Source organism: Schistosoma haematobium, chromosome 2, assembly GCF_000699445.3.
Source record: "Schistosoma haematobium chromosome 2, whole genome shotgun sequence".
Lineage (NCBI taxonomy): Eukaryota > Metazoa > Platyhelminthes > Trematoda > Strigeidida > Schistosomatidae > Schistosoma > Schistosoma haematobium.
The window spans coordinates 33,985,613-34,005,775 of NC_067197.1; the positions used below are offsets into that span (position 1 = coordinate 33,985,613).

Here is a 20,163-nt window from a genome sequence, read left to right on the forward strand (position 1 = left end):
TTATTTATACTGTCTTATCTGTGTAATTGTTACAAAACTCATGATATGAGAATGAAGTTGTAGAATGTGACTAGTTCAATGGGTCGTCTTGACAATACTAGGTTCATTATATTTTATTACTTAGTATCAATTAGATATTTGGGACTGAAGTCAACGAAATCTACTCATTCACTAAGTTATATAATAAACCGGAAACATTAAACATGTGGATTAAATAGTATCTGTCCCAGTCACTAAATTACATAAGTTTATTGACAGTCTAATGATGGATGAAGAGAACTACAATGACGTAGATATCGAAGCGCATATTTTGGGGACTCTTTATCATCACTATGAGTTAATATACTTCCCATAAAAACTCTTCGTGAGATGATATAATTAATAATGTTGCAGCACAATAGTTATAATTAAGTATATTTTTATGAGTAGATGAACGAGGCTTAGAAACAACAAAGTTATGTGAGTAATCTCAATAATCATAGAAATATAACATAAATCACTTGTAATAAAGTATAGTTTTTCGACCGAGTCTGGTACATACCTAAAATTGCTGTAATCCCATCAAGTTTACATGTGTATCTTTCTGGCATGAAGCTACTATATAACAGAAAATATTTCAAAGTTTTCATTATCATTTTCACCTCAGTAACATGTTAGTTCAGCCTTTAAATTTATTCTTCTCTAGATGAGCCAAAATGAGACTGAGATGTTTCATCTAACAATGAACCACAAAACAGCGTTTAATTGTTCATCTCAATATGATTGATTAATTGTTCTTCTTACTTACTGAAAGCTTGATTTGTGTGTTCGACTATCAGCCATACTTTTTGTGACTAAAGACTGATGAAATTATCTGGTTTTCTAAAGCGAAATAGATGAGATCGAGTTTCAATTTGAAACTTGAGAATCGAATATAGAGCCCTTCATTTGATGCCTGACTGCTCCATCACATTTGCATTATAGGTAGTGAAAGCAACCATAAAGTGTTAATTAAAGTACCTACAATATTTGATATGAGAAAAGACACCTGTATATCAAATAAACATGTAGGTGTGCACTTAACCTCTAAAGAATCGAGAAAGGTAGATTCGCATAAAACTTGGAGATCCTAATGGACTTCTCAAATACCATGTTAAATTATTCTTTTCAGTCAACTCAATGAAAGAGGTTAATCATGTATATACAACCATCATAATTTATCTACAATTCATCGAGTCAAAATAGGTAAAAATATTTGTACTTTCTCAACCACAAAGTCAAATATGTAACCCAAAGAAATTAATCCGAACCAAAACAGTTATTGAAGTATGGGTTTATCAAGTTTAATGACCGAAATGACATTGGATAACTCATTGTATAGTCAAATCTGTAAACGAATAATATACAGATTACTATGGTGAAGACAATCAGGACTTTCGGAACTCACCATACCATGTATATAACATTTCTCTGTCATTTTACTTAGTGGTGTGGCGACACAATTTGTCATTACTTATCAGTTCCTTTAAATCTCAGAGTAAAGTAACTTCCTTGTGATAAACCGATATCGCGGCACTTATCACATTTTGACTTTGATGAAGTTTTATGCGCTTCCCGTCAAATTAACGTTCTTTGTTGCCTTGGTAGATTGATGTGGGTGGTGACTAACCATTCCGTTTTATTCCCAGCCTATGTTCATGTGGAAACCCTATTTATCAACGTACACACGAACACAGACTAGCAATTAAGCGACATGATATATTACTTTATGGGCAGTAAATAATACTGAACACTAACAAAGTAGTATTTTTCATTCTCAACATTGCTCAGACACCGAAGATTAATAATCGAACAGAGAGTTGTTAGTACAATCTCGAGGTCAATTATAGTCAACATGGATTTCTTGGTGGATTGAGTAGGGTTGACACATCAAACATGCTGGCTGTGCTGCGCTTGTGTTATTCTTCGTCCTGCTTGTCTGACTTCACATGCTGTTTTGTTAAAACTTAAGCAGGATAACCTGGACACCAGATTATGGTGGACCAGGCAGTGGAGTTGTTGGATTGACTGGCATAAATTCGATTTTTGTCAAATTCTATTGCTTTGCTTGCGTCAGCGGACATAAACATTACGATAAAAAGAAACAGCAATATGAAGAAGTCACTATGTACTGTAGTCTAGTGGGTTCATTTAGATTCAGAGTTGTATAAGCTGGCTAATCTGTTTAAGTTATTCACATATTGAGTCAGACTGGTGTGTTGACTGCAACAGGAGCATATGAACATTCACTTATTGACTCTGAAGATCAGATTTATTTGAGTGAATCTTATATCCATATAGTCAGCTACAACAAGGTTAATATTTCATACTTTCGAAACATATAACTGCGTTATGTTTCTCTTCAGTTTAAAAATGCTACATTTGAATGGATAGGACTTAATTACCTAACCCAAGCAATCAATAAAGGGGAAATAAAGGCGAACAAAGTAGAAATAACGGGGATGAAAGGGTAAATAGGGAGGAAATGTCGCTTTTCCGCCTTCACGTCGGTTGTTCAGGCGAAACGTCGATTTTTCCCCCTTACGTCGTGTATTTGGGGAGAATTTGTCGACAATTATACGTAACGTGGGGTGTTTGAATATGCCGCATCCCGTACTTATGTTCTCATAAACGTCGACAAAATAAAGCACTGTATAACAAAAAAGCTATTATCATAAACAAAAGTAACAATATACGGAGACAGTGATTTGACTGAAACGCATGTACACTGACTTAGTTTTTTGTTTGGCTAAAGTGTTCCGACATGCTTGGTAGCCATCACAAATAACTTACGTGATACAAGTGAGTGACGAGCTCTGTTTTTCATGTTCATTATAACTAATTACCTTGTTAGTCCTCTACGATGAGTTCAATTAAAGTCACTGAGAGAGCTCGTAGACGTAGGACAACTGTTAACTTGTCAAACGTCCTTGGCTGTCATAGATCGACTTATAACAGACGGTGGAATGAAATGCGAATAGCTTCCATGAAAAAAAACATAACTTGGTTTCATTTAGTCAGTTTGCTAATGAAAGCGTGATCAAAAGTAACTGACTTTAACAGTGGTGTATGTTGAATTGCGAGTAGTCAAGGGAGAAAGCAATTGAAATGAGAATCATTCAACCGTTACACCATCCACTAGCTACAGCAATGAAAGGCTTCTAGGTAATGATGGCATGTATATGGAGTGAATACGTCAATATACTTCTTATAGGATGTAATGACGTTAATTTATGCTCTCAAAAGTCCATAAATCGTAAAGAGCAGATCAACAATGTATTGATGAAATTACTTACAGAAGCTTTCTCAGCATCAGCGATGCTGATCGAATTCTGAATAATTTGACGGACGTGGTTCCGGAATTACCAAGGAGTATCAGAAGTGTTCTAAGGTCGTGCCCAAGTGTCCAACCAAAGTTCATCAGCAATGGGGTTTACTAACACCTCGGAATGAAAATCAATCTGCTAAGATATGTTGAACTTTGGTTGTGTACTTTTGATTTTGATACTCTAGTTGTGTATATTAATGTAGATGAACTTCCTATGTCTATGAGCTCTAATCAACATTTATGCCCTGTATTAGGACGGATCGTTGCCCCAAGGTTTAGTGACGTGTTGATGATAGGGATCTATGGAGGGAATACCTAGCCAGCAGAATTTAACGAAATTTCTGCGGACACCATTTCTGAAACAAAAGAAATGACTGGCGTGAGTCTGCTTAGTGTCAAGTTCAATAAATACGTAGCTATTAAGTTGTCTGCATCTACTCGTTCTGATGTTAGATACACGGTTAATCACAATGGAAATGCGGGTTGCGACAGGCGTATTGTAGTTGGTAGACGGCTTGAGGGAAAGATTCTGATTTCAACTTTCCCATTAGATCCCGTGCACATGGTGTACTTATGTGTCACAAGAAAGCTAGCCAATCTATGAATAGAATTGGCGCACAAAAGAATATTAGGCATGAACTCATGTGTAATTAGGGATATAAATAATTTAATATCTAGTTGTGTGGCAAGTACTCCCTCCGACTTTCAGCGTAAATGCCTCACACTAGACTTCGCATCCGTATGGAAAGCTTTGTAGCGTAGATTGTTTCTTCTATATTTAGGCCCCGTAATTCTGCAAAAATCCTTGCCGCAACTTTTATATCTTAAGTTCAGGCGTTTAGCGTTATCGGTTTATTTGCCTGCACATCTCAAATTACATATAGCATTATAGGATCCATCAGAATGAATTTAAGCTACTTTCTTAAAGAATGCGAATGGTGTTATGGATTTGAAAGCTTAGTTTATAATGTGCACTTGTTACGGCGTCTTCCTGACGATGTTAGTGCACATGGATCTTTAGATAGTTTTCCAGCATTTCCATTCGAGTCTTATATAAGACAAATAAAATAATCTGTTCATAGCGGGTATGCTGTTGCAAAGCAAGCAGCTCAGCGTTATGCGGTGAAAATGTCCTTCTGTGACAGGCTTGAAGTGAGCACTTTAACTAATACTGTAGTGAACAGAACACGGGTGGGGACAATCGAATGTATTTAGCACAAGATTACAGAGTCACTCAGTAAAATAGAAAGACCATACAGTAAATCGTTAATTTCAAAATATCAATTCATCATATCAAACCGGAATGTTCCAGTTGCAAACATCAATCCATTGTCTCACATCTCATTGTTCATGCGTTTTCTTACAAATTGAATTGTGTTCCCGCTCTTCCTTTCTTGATCTTCTCCCATCTCCTGCTGCCAGACATTGCGTTTTTAACTCGCGTCATATACTACTTAAATCAATATAAGTAGCACGCACCGCAATACTACCCCAATAGCCACTAAGAAGGACTCAAACAAGTAATTATGTATAAGAATAGTAAAATAACTTCATTTAAGCCGGATAATGTTGTAGTAGTAAGCGGAACGCCTGATTTAGTCACTGATATAGGGGAGAATGGACTACGAAGGTTTAGATCTTTCACTGGCCCATGCATTTACTTCGAAGATCGTTTCCCTTCCAGTAATATAGGAATATTTATGTGCCCAGTAGTTAGCCATGAACACACATGGGTATCAGTTAAGGACATTGACTGTAAGTGTATAGCCATTAATTGTATCCATTATTTAGTTTTTGTTCCGTTGTTACATACTTTTATGTGGATGTATTTTGTTTCATTTGTGCTGAAGTCATGATCATAAACCATTTTATTACCTCTTATGTTATGTTTAGCCCACTAACAAACAATACGTCATTGTAGACCTACAAAGCAAGAAGCAACTCATGATAGCAGCCAAAGAACTTTGCCTTTATCCAACGGAGCTTGTCGATATCCACCTGCAAAACTGTGACCGAATAGATGGCAATTGGTCAGTTCTGAAATGTAAAGTCATCCATGAATTCCGTGAGTAACAAACATAGAAACCATCATTTAATATAAATGATCCGCAGTCTGCGAACGACATGTTAGGTTCCTTCAAAAAACTGGATCTTTACCGTGAAAACAGTTCAAGGGGTGAAAACACCTTGCCACTGAACACTGAGAAGCCCAGTAGTTCAGTACAATAATCTTACTAACATTTCATAGAGGTGCATTAAAGCGTAAAGAAGGGTTTCTTTAAAATTCAGTAAACATGGATGTAGCCTAGATGCAGGCTGGAAATAGCCAAGTACAATATCCAAAATTTCACTTGAGTGAAATGTTATTGTATTACATTTACTACCTTGTATGTAGATCACTTGTTGAAGCCTTATCACATTGCATCCGCAAATATGTAAATGAACTGTTGATATAGAAACACCATGAGTTTTGCCTTTCAGTATGCTGAGTGATGGCTTACTTACAAGCTAGCTTGCACTCCACTCCTCTGATTCTGTCTGCTTTGATCTCTTAGTGCATTCGAAATTAGAAGTATTTGAATTATTGTATTAACTAGAAATTCCCATAATAGTGCAATTTACTTTAGGTAGAATTAGATTAACACAAACGAACGTATCATGTTTGAAATTCAAAATCAGGTAGTCATCAAGAACAAAGGGATCATTAGTTTGTAGTGACCTACTTTTATCAAGATAACGCGATTGGTGTAATGGGAACAATTATCATTGTAACCAATTATACCAGTGATTGTTTTAGCGTACTTGTTTGATTAACTGTACAAAAATACATACATTCTTCCATTGCTTGTGATCTTGCACGAACTTACGTTCGCTCAGTAGTTCCACTTGTACACCTTTGGTACGATCTCGGTGTCCTTTTGATTAAATGGCACGTAGTCTTCTTGTAGTGGTGTTCATAGTCAATCGCGACTCGACTCCACGCTACAATTGGTGAACCCAAAAGTACGAACACTCCTCAACGTCTGATCAAATCTTCCAAAGAAGCCAATTGCGGTGAGTCTATTACTTATCTATCCACGTCTGTTGCACATCTTCATATCGATATTTTTCAATATATAATATTCTGGCAACAACTTGTGATGACGGATAACGATATGAACAGTATTATTATAATAGACTGCGATGTACGCGTACCGAATCTTAAGCACTTTTTATTCGCGTGACGATAAATTCAACGCTTTATTCGAGAAATACCCCAAATTAAATAAACCACTCAGGGAGATTCCATCGGCAACCAATCGTGTGGTGCACCACACAGTCACCCGCAGTCCCCTAGTCACGGCAAAACCTCGGCGACTGGCATCGGACTAACTAGCTTCCGCTAAATATGCGTTTGACAATTTACTAGCTACTGGTATTATTCGTCCTTCTCACGGTCCCTGGGCCTCACCTCTTCACATGGTGCGCAAAAGGGATGGGGTTAGTTGAAGACCATGCGGCGACTATCAAGCATTAAACGTAGTTACACGCTTTGATAGCTACCCCATCCCTCACATACACATCACGGCATCGCTCAAGGGCACGATCCCAGCCGCTCGTGAAAATATCGAGAAAACTGCTATCACGAGTTCTCTCGGTCCGTTTGAGTTCCTACAAATGCCATTTGGATTACGGAATGCTGCTCAAACTTTCCAAATGTTTATCGGTAACATAGAACGAGACCTAGATTTTGTTCACGTCTATATTGATGATCTGCCTATCTCATCATCAAACGTACATGAACAACGTCAACATCTTGCACTATTATTCCAACGCCTTTCGGATAACGGAATAGTAGTCAACCCGGAAAAGTGCGAATCGGGCAAACCAGAAATAATGTTCTTGGGTCACATCATTAGGCAAGAGGGTATTTTACCTTGCGAGGACAAAGTGCGTGCAATAAGGGAGTACAACGTGCCGTCCTCACTCAAGGAACTGAAGGCAATTCTCAGTTGGGTTAACTTCTACCGACGCTTCATCCCACAAGCGGCAGAACGGTTACGAATATTAACCGATTTACTTCGCGGCAATCCACACAAACTAGAATTGAACGATGCCGCACGTACTGCATTTTCAGGAATCCAAACGGCTCTGGTTCAAGTCACACTCCTCGCTCATCCAGACACATCAGCCACGCTTAGTATAGCATCGGATTTTGCCATAGGAGCCGTTATGCAACAGAACATCTCCGGTAGTTGGTAACCTCTCGAATTTTTCTCACGACGCCTTACTCCCACGAAGACGAGATATAGCGCTTTTGGTCGAGAAGTACTGGCAGCCTACTGCGCCATCAAACATTTTAGGCACGCAGTAGAAGGTCATGATTTCATTTTATTCACCAACCATAAGCCTTCAACGTATGCTCTGCATACCAAGTCTGACCGCTACACACCACGAGAGTGCAGATATTTCGATCACATCTCCCAGTTCACGACAGACCTTCGTCACATCAAAAGCGAGTCTATCTATCCATCTATTTTTCAGAAACTAATGGATACCATTCTATCGGGTATCCTGGGGCTAACAAATTATCGCGGTGATATCTTAATTGTATCCACATTGTCAGAACAGCTTCGAGAACGCACGACAGCTGTACTACATCGTGACAGCGATAACGGATTCCGATTACACCTAGAAAAATGGCAGCTTTTCTTGAAGTCAGTTAAATACATTTGACTCATCTTTGATGCCGCAGGTCGCAGACCATATCCTGAAAACATGAGAGCGATAAAACCGTTGCCTACTCCCACTAATACCTCTGAGCTACGATCATTCCTGGTATTAATTAGCTACTACTCAGCTTTTGTTCCGTTGATGCATGACATACGCGTCCCGCCAAATCATCTTCTGAATAAGAATACCAACTGGAACTGAACAAAATAATGTGGAGCTGCATTTCGCAAGCTGGAAACAATCGTAAGCTCTGAACTATTACTGGCATACTACGATCCGTCCATGCCTATCATTGTCGCTGCAGAAGCTTCAGCTTTTGAACTCGGTGCTGTCATCTGACATCAGTTCCCGGACGCAAGAGAGAAAGGTGTTATCCACGCATCTCGCACATTAACTTCAGCGGAAATAAAGTACAGTCAAATGGAGAAAGAGGCTCTCGCCCTTGTGTTTGCAGTACGCCGTTTCCACAAGTTCTTGTACGGTCGAAGATTTACTCTTTTCACTGATCACAAGCCTCTCCTCACAATTTCTGTTTAGAAATCTGGTGTTTCAGCCCATTCTGCAAACCGTCTCCAGCGATGAGCTTTAATACTTTTGGTTTATGATTTTGACATTCAGTATCGGCGCACTCAACAGTTTGGTCAGGCTGACGCCTTGTCACGACTTCTCAGCGAACGCCATACGGCCGGCAAAGACGCAGTTATTGCCTCCCTAATGACAGAGGACCACGCGCAATGTTACCTGATATCTGCTGTTCGTGGTTTGCCAGTCTCAGCAGCTGAAATACAATCTGCATCCAAGAACGACTTCATCATAAAGAGAGTGATGAATAACCTCACCAATGGCTGGCCGTCAAATGAACTCGATGGTGACTTGAAGCAGCTTTACCACTGTCGGGACTCATTATTTGTCGTGAATGAATGCTTGACTTTTGGAGATAGAGTAGTGGTTTCAAAGTCCCTAAGATAAAGGGGTCATCCTGGTATAAAACGAATGAAGTCCATCGTCAGAAGCTATGCTTATTGGCCTTCAATGGACCAACACATCGTGGATTTAGCAGGCAAATGCACGCAGTGTCAACAAGCAGCCAAATGTAACGCGAAAGTACTGCCGGTCCCATGGCCACAGCCTGAGTATGCCTGGTCCAGGATACATGTCGATTTCGCAGGCCCAATTAATGGAATCACCTATCTAGTCGTTGTTGACGCCTTTTCGAAATGGCCAGAAATCGTTCCCGTCATGCCACCAACGACTACCCAAACGATGCAACTTTTGACGGAGATGGTCTCCAGCAACGGATTACCGGATATAATCGCATCCGTCAACGGTTCTCAGTTCACCTCAAGTCAATTTCAAGAATTTTGCAAACGCCTATCGATCAAGCATTTCCACTATCCACCTTACCACCCACAGTCAAACGGCCAAGCAGAAAGACTCGTGGATACATTCAAGAGAGCTCTAATCAAGTCGAAAGGGAAGGGGACGCCAGTAGAAACACTGCAGAATTTCTTGTTTGTTTACCGAACAACACCTACTGATATGTCACTACAGCAGAAGTCCCCAGCAGAGATCCTGGTGGGCCCAAGAAACACACCACCATCTCACACCGAATATCAGAAGCTGCCAGCGTACGAGGTTGGATGCCCGGTGTTCGCTTGAGACTACAGAGTAAATCATGATCCTTGGACCGAAGCACATGTGGTTGGAAGACTAGGCCAAGTTATGTACGAGGTAAAGGTGGGAAGAGACACGTGGACTAGACACCGAAACCATCTACGGAAGCGGATAGCCCCGGACCACCCATCAAAAGGAGTAAATCTTCCCCCCGACATCTTGCTTGATACCTTCAACTTGCCAGCAGCCCCACCACGAGAAGAAGCTCAACAAAAAGCTAGTCTCTGTTCCAGGTGGCCTCTCCGACGGCGGCGAGCAACAGTCAAGATGCAAGTCGACCTCAGGGAAGTACGCTATTAGAAAGGGGAGATCTGTTGGGGACGTTAGATGCCCAGAACTCACTTGAGAAAGGGCCTAATTTTGTAATTTTATTTAGAAAATTTGAATTTCTTTGTTTTCGCACCGAATGCGCTCTTGTCACCTTCATGTTGTCTTTCCCACTGGGAAATATCTTAAATGCTATTGATCCGTTGCGTCTTTTAATATGCTATTTGGTGACTGTCCCCAAGGATGGTTTTGTACTGTATATATACGTTTTGAATTGTGTTTGTTGTGATCGCTCGTTTCTGGCTGTTTGCAGAATATATATCCCCATTCCAAGCCTGGGCTTCTCCCTCTAGTTAGCGGGGCTGGGATGCATCAATAGCTAGCTTACTGGTCATTGGTCACCGAGTCTTGTTTCCCGTTCGCAGATTAAGTGAACTCGTGATAGCTTCAACCCTAGCAAATTTGGTGATGGTGGCTTCGGAAACATGGATCCTTCTAAGCTTGAATTACTACTCGAGGAACAGATGAAACTTATTCAGATGTTAGCAGATACAAAGCTTACGTCTAACACTCAACCAAGCAGTTCTAATCCTACTACTACTGCACCATCAGTTGATGATATCGCTAACAGTATCTCCGATTTTCATTACGATCCGGAATCCAATGTCACGTTTGATATGTGGTTTCGACGTTACGAAGACTTGACTTTGCTAATCCGGATGATGCTTGGAAGGTCCGCTTGCTGCTTCAAAAGTTGCGTCCTAGTGAACTAGACAGGTATTGCAACCTAATATGCCTCTAAACCCACGCGATCGCTCATTCTCGGACACTGTCCAGCCATTGAGCCAACAATTCGGAGACAACTCACTATTCAATGCGCGCTATCGATGTCTGAAACTCATTATGAGCGAAGATGCTAGTTTTCTCACACATGTGGGTACCGTCAACCGAGTTGAAGACTTTGCTGCATTGTGGAGAGTGCTGAAGGCAGTTAGCAGGATGTGTGTTGAATCGTTCGAGGTCATAATTAATGTGGTTGTGGATAGACACCTAAAGTCATGCAAACTCCTGATAGGTGTTATTTTATCAGATACTAACCATCCCCTTCACTCTTATCTATCTCCTTGTATATCTTCTGGTAGAACGAGACGTAATTACATTAAAATCCATGCACTCAAGCAAAAGTATAAAAGCTGTATAATACCTTACCTAGCAAATATACTCTGTGACGAACAGGTTGTTGGAGTTAACCTAGTCAATAACCTGAATTCTAAACATGTCTCTTATTTGAAAAGTTGTACAGTTTTTCAGATCCTTTTTAAACCCTTCTTCCCTCTTTTGTCTTTGTTCCTGTTTTTTGTGTCAGAAACTTGTTGAGAATTCTATATTGTACCAAAATATAATATTGAATGAAGCCATTAATAATAATAATTAATTCCAAGCAGAAGTAGTGGAAATGTTGTGTATTTTGTATGTCATCTGACTTATTGTGTGACGGTCACAAGAACTTTCGAACCAGATCATTAATGTTTATAAGGCTAGAAACACGTGAAACTGACACTACCAAGTTTTTGTGGAAAAAGTATGATACACTGACAGTCTTGGGTTTGTAGTGTCACTTACTATGTTAAGCCCATATACCTCATTCTATCTTATGGACTGGCCAATTTATTCATTCTTCTTGAGTCACATTTTGACCTTGTTGATTATTCACTTATCAACAGCAACCATTTTTATATGAGCGTATGTGTGTGTGCATCTTGGCCTAATCATCACATGTCTGCAGAATATTTTCATGTGACTATAAATACCGATTAACGCCTGATTAAATGCAGTTGTCTCGCTTGCCTCCTTCAATCTGCCTCGTTCTTCTATCTTTCTTTCGTTTCCCTGACTGCCTGCTCGAATCAGTGAGTGCATGAAATATAGCTATTCAGAATCCGTTCTTGTAATCGGATTATTTAATTCCGTTATATTCACTAATGAGGATTAAGTCGATAATTATGTACGAGGATTGACATGTGTATTTCAGTAACAATCAACAACATTTGCGCGATCCAATTGGAGTCAGATAAGGAGCCACAAAAAGTTAACCAAGCAAGATTAAGATAACGCCTCATTTAGTTTGCACAGAATTTTATGTGCAGTGATAGATAGTTTGTCTTTTATCATTAAATAGACAAAACATCGACAATAATTGATTCTTAAATAGCTTAGAATCCATATATTATCTATTACGCAACCAAAATACGCAGTTAAGATGGTGTTGAACAAAGGTAACAGGATAAACCTGCTCCTAAGGCATACTGTGTGTTAAAGTAATTAATGTAACACTGCGTAGTTACAAATGTTCAATAACACTGCATTGTGTTCTCCATTTCTAACTCCTCCTGTAAATGTCAACCCCAAGGCCGAAAAATTACGATAAAAAACACAGAAATAGGAAGGAGTCACTATGTTCTGTAGTCTGGTGGGTTCATTTAGATTCAGAGTTGTATAAGCTGGCTAATCTGTTTAATTTATTCACATATTGAGTCAGACTGGTGTGTTGACTGCAACAGGAGCATATGAACATTCACTTATTGACTCTGAAGATCAGATTTATTTGAGTGAATCTTATATCCATATAGTCGGCTACAACAAGGTTAATATTTCATACTTTCGAAACATATAACTGCGTTATGTTTCTCTTCAGTTTAAAAATGCTACATTTGAATGGATAGGACTTAATTAACTGACTGACAGGTTATTGTATTACATTTATTACCTTGTATGTAGATCACTTGTTGAAGCCTTATCACATTGCATCCGCAAATATGTAAATGAACTGTTGATATAGAAACACCATGAGTTTTGCCTTTCAGTATGCTGAGTGATGACTTACTTACAAGGTAGCTTGCACTCCACTTCTCTGATTCTCTGATTTAGGCGAGGCACCATAATGCACAAATCAATCCAATCACATACTTTTAGGCTATATTTAATCAACTTTTCATAAAAATCAGGTCAATAAATCTAGGGGGCTCAAAGGATTTCCGTCACACGGATGCACGGTTTCTAATTGGTACTGATCCCTCAAAATATCCTGACCTTGAGCGAAACTGTTCCTTCTTGTCACCCTGTTTGGAAGCATGAGGTATATATATACATATCAAATGACTACCTGACATTGTGTGGACTATCGTGACAATGTTGTTTCTCGATGTGATATATGTTGGAGGAAAACGTCTGTTACAATGGGGACTTTTATTCGCTCGATCGCGATTGATATCAAGACAGATTGTGATAATCATTGCAAACTTGATAATAAAATACCAGTAAAACTGGCTGCAATCTTTGTAGGTGTAACTGAAGCCTCGGCATTTGAATGGTATGAATGCTATCAAGATATGTGTGATGAAAATGACAAGCTTGCATCAGTTGTTTGAAAGAATCAGGAGAATAGTAGAAATCGACGAAACAGTCGTTAAAAAACGCAAATTCAATAGAGGAAGAAGTGCTAGAGAAGACCGTGTGTGTAGAACTTCCTCAAATATACTAAATAGACCCCTAATATGCATGCTAGATCATCTCAAAGGAGGCACTTCAAACTCATGAGAAACCAGTAATCCACAAATATGGTATTAACCACACGAGAGTACGTGCTGTCGGGCAACACAATACACACGGATGACGGGAGAGCAGGTCGTTGTCTATCTAGACTTGGTTACGTGCATCGTATCGTCGTTCACAAGTGACGATTCGCCGACGCAACCAAAATATACTATTGAATAAAGCCATCAATAAGAAATCCGAAACAGACACCAAAAAGACAGAAGCAATACGTTGAGGCTGAAAGAATGTTTGTTACCTTACCATGGCCCCAGAATTCGACTTTTGGGGAGTCACATGGACATGTCCCTGTGTTGTGGGTTTAATGGAGTGTCCAGTATGCAACACGTGTTAGAAAATCTGGGAAGAGCAATAGCTAGAAGAAGTGAACTTACGACAGGCATTTACTAGCGGAAACACTCAATCATAATAAATAATAACACAGGATTAGGATAAGGAAAATCTGACAACCGAAACTAGCTCACAGAATGAAAATTTGAAGGGATTAAGTAGTCAGTAGACATGATACATAATATCTTACGTATGGTATAATCGACAGCAAGGTTCGAATCTTTGGAGAAGTCAGGTCGAATGATATCCGAATGATATCGAAAAAGCATGATATGAGCTAATTGCAGAGACGAGCCCTAGCGATTCTTAAAATCACCTTAATTCTAGCCAGTTTTCGATGATTAACAAACAGCCATCAAAAATGAGTTGTTAGTGAAAAACAGCAATCACAAAAAGATTTTGTGAATAAGATTTTACAAAGTTCATATCTTGGAAAACTCCTTAGCTTTGAGAGTAAACTTACGAATCTTCAACGAATGTCAGTCATCAGTGACAGGCCGTATGGGTGAACCATATTCGCCGAATCCTCTCGACGTCATGAATTTTGAGATAATGTCGGAAACATTACGCTCGTGAAAGCTTACTTCCTTACGCATATTACTCCTCGTGAAAGAGCATAGGCCGCTCACCAGCATTCGCCATCCAAACCTGTCCTGGGCAATCCTTTCCAGCTCTTTCCAGTTGTTATTCATCCTTTCCATATCTGCCTTTATTTCCGACGTAATGTGTTTTTTGGCCTTTCTCTTTTCCTCCTTCCTTTAGGATTCCAAGTTAGGGCTTGTCTCGTGATGCAGTTTGACGATTTGCGTAATGTATGTCCTATCCATTTCCATCGTCTTTTCCTAATTTCCTCTTCAGTTCGAAGCTGGGTTGTTCTTCCCCACAGAAGGCTGTCGCTGATGGTATCCGGCCAATGAATGTCGAGTATCTTGCATAGACAACTACTTATAAATACTTGTACATTCTTGATGTTGTTTGTGGTAGTTTTCCAAGTTTCAGCTCCGAATAGTAGAACTGCCTTGACGTTCTCATTGACGATTCTGACTTTGGTATTGGTTGAAAGTTGTTTTCAGTTCTATATGTTCTTCAATTGAAGGAGTGCGGCCCTTGCTTTGCCAATCCTCACCTTTACGACTGCACCTGATCCTTCTTGTTCACTGATGATGCTTCCCAGGTATGTAGATGATTCCACATTTTCCAGAGTTCCACCATCAAGAGTGATTAAGTTGGTGTTTTCCGTGTTGTATTTGAGAACCTTGGTTTTTCCCTTGTGTATTTTGAGGCCTACTGATGCAGAGATTGCTACCACACTGTCTGTTTTTATCTGCATTCGTTCATGTGTATGCGATAGGAGGGCTAGGTCATCTGCCAAGTCCGAATCGTTTAACTGGTTCTGAGCTGTCCATTGTATGCCGTGTTTTCCCTCATTTGTCGAGGTCTTCATAATCCAGTCGATCACCAGAAGGAAGAGGAAAGGCGAAAGCAACCAGTCCTGTCTGACTCCGGTCCTTACTTGGAATGCATCTATCAGCTGTCCTCCATGCACGACTTTGCATTGTAGTCCGTCGTATGAGTCCCGGATAATGTTGACAATCTTCTCAGGAGCTCCATCGTGTCGAAGACGTTTCCATAACGTTCTCCTATCTACACTGTTAAACGCCTTTTCATAATCTATGAAGTTGATGTGCAGTGACGAATTCCACTCAATCAATTGTTCGACGATGATCCGTGGTGTCGCAATTTGGTCTGTGCACGATCAATCCTTACGGAATCCAACTTGTTGATCTCGACGTTGGGCATCTACTGTATCTTTCATCCGGTTCAGCAACACTCTGGTAAAGACTTTCCCTGGTATTTACAGTAGTGTAATGACTCTGTAGTTTTCACGTTTGCTCAAATCTCCTTTCTTTGGAGTCTTGAAGAGGTGTCTTTCTTTCCAGTTCATTGACACTTGTTCCTCCTCCCAAATCTTTTTGAATAAAAGGTGAAGCATGTTTGTAGTTACTTCGATGTCTGACTTCAGTACTTCAGCTGGTATATTGTCGGGTCCTGCTGCTTTCCCGTTCTTGATTTGTTCGATGGCCATTCTGATTTCTTCCGTTGTTGGTGAATTGACATCCATAGGAAGATCTGTGTGTGCTGCTTCGATGTCCAGTGGATTCATTGGAGCCAGTCTATTCAGGAGTTCCTCGAAGTATTCTACCCATCTGTTACGCTGTTGTTGAATTTCGGTGATTGGCTTGCCTTCTTTGTCTTTGACCGGCCTCTCTGGTTTACTGTATTTCCCTGATAGTTTCTTCGTTGTATCGTGAAGCTGTTTCATATTTCCTTCTCTAGCAGCTTTTTCTGCCGTCGTTGCTAGTTCTTCCACGTATTTCTTCTTGTCGGCTCTAATGCTCCTCTTCACTTGTTCGTTTGCTTCTATGTATTCAGCTTGTGCTTGGAGTTTCTCCGCTCGCGTTCGGCTGTTGTTAATTGCTGCCTTCTTGTTCATCCTTTCTTTGATCTTGTCCAGTGTTTCTGTAGAGATCCATTCCTTATAATGATGCTTCTTGGGGCCCAGAACCTCCTGACACGTTGAGGTTAATGCTTCTTTGATACCTTCCCAGTTGTCCTCCATAGTAGTTTCTTCTTCCTTCAGTAGATCTTGTAGAGCTTGGAACCTGTTGTTGAGAGCTATCTTGAATTCATTGAGTTTGTCAGTATCTCGAAGGAAGGCTGTATTGAACCTTTGTATTGCTGTTTGTCCACTTGTCCAGTTCTTTTTTAGCTTCAGTTTTAAATTGGCCACAACTAGGTGGTGTGGTCCGGTGAGATCCATGTAGCTTTGTGTATACGTTTGTGTGGAAATATTGTGCCTCCTATGAATAATTTGTTGAATGCACATAGATTTGCAAATCAATCTCCATTTTCGTTTCTCTCTCCCAGTCCATGTCGTCCCATAATATCTTCATATCCAGTGTTGTCTATTCCGACTTTGGCATTTAGATCTCCCATCAGAATGGTGAGGTCCTTTCTTGGGCATTTCTCAATGATTGACTGCAGCCGCTCGTAGAATTGACCTTTAATGTCGTCGTTGCTATCATTGGTGGGTGCATAGCATTGGATAATGTTCATTATGATCTCCTCCTTCTTTGTTCCGAATTATGTTTTGATGATTCTGGATCCGTGAGATTCTCATTCTACAAGTGCATCTCGTACTTCTTTGGACAGCACTAGAGCAACTTCCCGAATATTTGTAGCATTTTCCTATTCGTGAATGGAGCACAGCAGCATCTCTCCCCTATCTAGATTTTGTTGTCCAGCTTGGGTCCAGTGGGTTTCACTTATTCCGAGAATCGTCAAATTGTATCTCCTCATTTCAGTTGCTATTAGACTGGTCTTCTCGGTCTCCCACATTGCCCGGACGTTCCATGTACCTATCAAAATAAATGCTGGGGTTGTTGGAAGAGGAATCGGCCTCGTGACTTCCGAAGGAACTCGGCTTTCGACATGAGTCGTCATAGTTCAACCCTCCTCCTTTACCTAAGCTTGGGAACGGCAGTAACTCTAGAAGAGTTACAGGCGGAGTTGCTCGTGAAAGACTTATTCAAAGAACTATCTCTCCACTTTTAACGAAAAGAAAAACTCGAGCATACTGTTAGAAAGTATGGAATTAAACGGTAATATCGACAACTGCGAATTGTGCAAAGACTTTAGTTTTTCAGAAACATATGGGGTATTTAAAAAATCAAGTGGGACAAATTTAGGTTGAATTTCAGTATGTCACAGGTATTCGGAGTTTGACAACGCCTTTACATGAAAAGCTTTTATAATCGGAAGATTGCAACCCAGTCAAATCAGAATCCAGGAATGAAGGGGTTCGAAGATATACTTGGAAACCAATCGGAATTGAGATTTAGATGGTGGTTGGAGGTAGTCAACAGGAAACCCTGGACCCGGGTTTCGTGCTACTTGGCACTCGTCAGCAAGATGTACCTGTAATCTTGAGGGAACTGATGCTCCCTGGCGGATTCGATCTCGTGTCACTCAGCTCCACAGTCAGAGACGTTACCACCAAGCTATCCGAGCCGAGCATCAGTTCCCTCAAGATTACAGGTACACCTTGCTGACGAGTGCCAAGTAGCACCTCCAACCACCATCTAAATCTCAATACATAGTGCCCGCAGTGTCGAGTCACCTAGACTGTTGGCCACATTGCAACATGATCGATAGCATTCGATCTGCACTAATAAGGACTAGACAAGCATGACATTGATCACCACCCAGTGATCAATCAATTGTGAACCTATCGGTATGTCAGGAAGCGTTTGCTGTAAGCTGAATAGTAGTTGCAAGGGATGCATACCCAAAGATGTTCTGGTGTGAATGCTTAACTGAGCGCCTCTAAGTAGGAGTGTATCCAGTAACGGTAACGAGTCCAGGATCAGTGTCACACAGCTAGAAAACTTTATTTTTTGGATCTATTTTCCGCTACAAAATGATACATATGAAGGCAACTAATCAAGTAAAGGTGTTAGGTGACGACACACTTTCTGTATGACTAACATGACCAGGCGACGGGTGAACTAAAGCTTTCCTGATAAACCTGCAAAATCCAGTCCGCTGAAACGAACGATACTGAACCCAATTGTTGGATCTCAAGGAAAATCAGTCTTCGCAGTCTCATTATGGACGATTAAAAAAAACGATACTTTCAGTATTATTCTCATATGTAAATACATATACCTTTAAGAATTTCACTTGGACATGTGCTGGATAACAAAACAGTTTTTTTCATGAAAATTTCTGATTTATTGGGTTTGGATTACATTGGAGTACATTGGACACTTTTGATGATAAGAATTTGTATTGGGGCGTAACAGTGTGATTATCACATGAGTCGTTTCTTGCGGCTCCATCGCACTTGTTTCTCCTTTAGTTTCGTGGTTCCTTAGTATCAGGCCAGTAAAAAGACGTATAAATCGACTTTCGAATGCCTGCACCGATCGAAAACACCGAAGATTGGACTCCGGAAGATCAACGTCAAAAAATTAGTGAACTTGACGATAATGTGGTGGTATGTTTCTTTATTTCTTTGTGTTTACAAATCAAGGATGTTACAGGTTATTCGATATCATATGTACGAACCATCTTTATGTACATTGGCATCATTTTCACCTGTGGACTGCTGAGACTTGCCTTTCACTGGTTCCCTCATTGGATGCTAATGTGCATGAATAAGGAATGTGCTTTAATAAAAGCCGAGAAGATACTTGTCAAAGTAATTGTTTGTCCCCGTTTTTTAGGCTTCATGAGCCTAGGACAAAATACAAACTACGTATTAAATTTCTCTTGCAGGATGTCCACGGTGTTCGCTACATACATGACGTGGTTGTTGAAATAACTGGAACAGCAGGGTAAGGATAACATAGCCTTTCTCATTCATTTTAGCAGTTGTGCTAAACCCTCTTACGTTCGAAAAACTGCCTCGTTCATGCTGTCGCAAGTGTCATGTTCTGAAAAAGTTAGTAAATATTTGTAATAATTCTATTATTTAGGAGGGCAAGATGATGTGTTACTTCGTTCATAAATGTGTAAGGTATGTATGGGACAGCAAGACTAATCGCTTTGAGCTTCCAAGGTGAGATTTATGCCCATCTTTTAATGTTTATTTATGACAATAAATTTTGGTTGTCGATTAGTACTGTTTATTTATTTTTATGATAAGATGTTTAGTTACTTCGACTCCTTCCAAATTCTACTTTTGTAATTTCGCTGGTTCTTTACACTTATGAGACTGTCAATAAGGTGTGTAGACGTCATATAATACTAAGTAGAGGTATTGTTGAGTATACATTATGTACTTATCCTTATTATTATTTTATTTGAACGCATAAATATTGGTACGAAGGGCCACCAAATACATATGGGCCACACAAGTCTCTTGATTTTTGAGTGGGCTGTGATACTGCCAAGGTGCCCAGACCGAAGTAGGTGGTTTTCTAAGGGAGGCCACACCCGAAGTTCTCGACCTAAATGTTCGACCCACAAGATAGTGGAGCAACGTAAGAAAATGCACTTAAATGGTTATCAGTGATCAACAATTGATCCATACGCTACTTGTTTCTTCATGATCCTGGAGCCCATGTCAACGATTGGTTTGAAATCAGGGTATTCCAATTCCCCTAGGTTGAACCTTCATGTCTACAACCAGGCTATAGCGCAGGACATTCGCTTTT

The 20,163-nt window shown here is 40.1% G+C and overlaps 1 protein-coding gene across 3 annotated transcripts in view; it reads left to right on the top strand.

Annotated features, from left to right (window-relative positions):
- The first annotated feature begins 18,784 nt into the window (after window positions 1-18,784).
- MS3_00006781 (uncharacterized protein) overlaps window positions 18,785-20,163 on the top strand; it is a 40,629-nt gene continuing 39,250 nt past the window's right edge. Inside the window, exons 1-5 of one of the 3 annotated variants that reach the window (XM_051215010.1) lie at window positions 18,785-19,001; window positions 19,038-19,205; window positions 19,283-19,341; window positions 19,379-19,448; window positions 19,483-19,565. Coding sequence is in view for 2 of the 3 variants with exons in the window: in XM_051215011.1 (XP_051068193.1) it covers window positions 18,918-19,001; window positions 19,038-19,205; window positions 19,283-19,341; window positions 19,376-19,448; window positions 19,483-19,565 (467 nt within the window). In the remaining variant the exon portion in view is untranslated. Of the gene's footprint in view, window positions 19,002-19,037; window positions 19,206-19,282; window positions 19,342-19,375; window positions 19,566-20,163 lie in introns of all 3 variants that reach the window. The other 2 variants (XM_051215011.1, XM_051215012.1) reach the window with 2 other exon arrangements.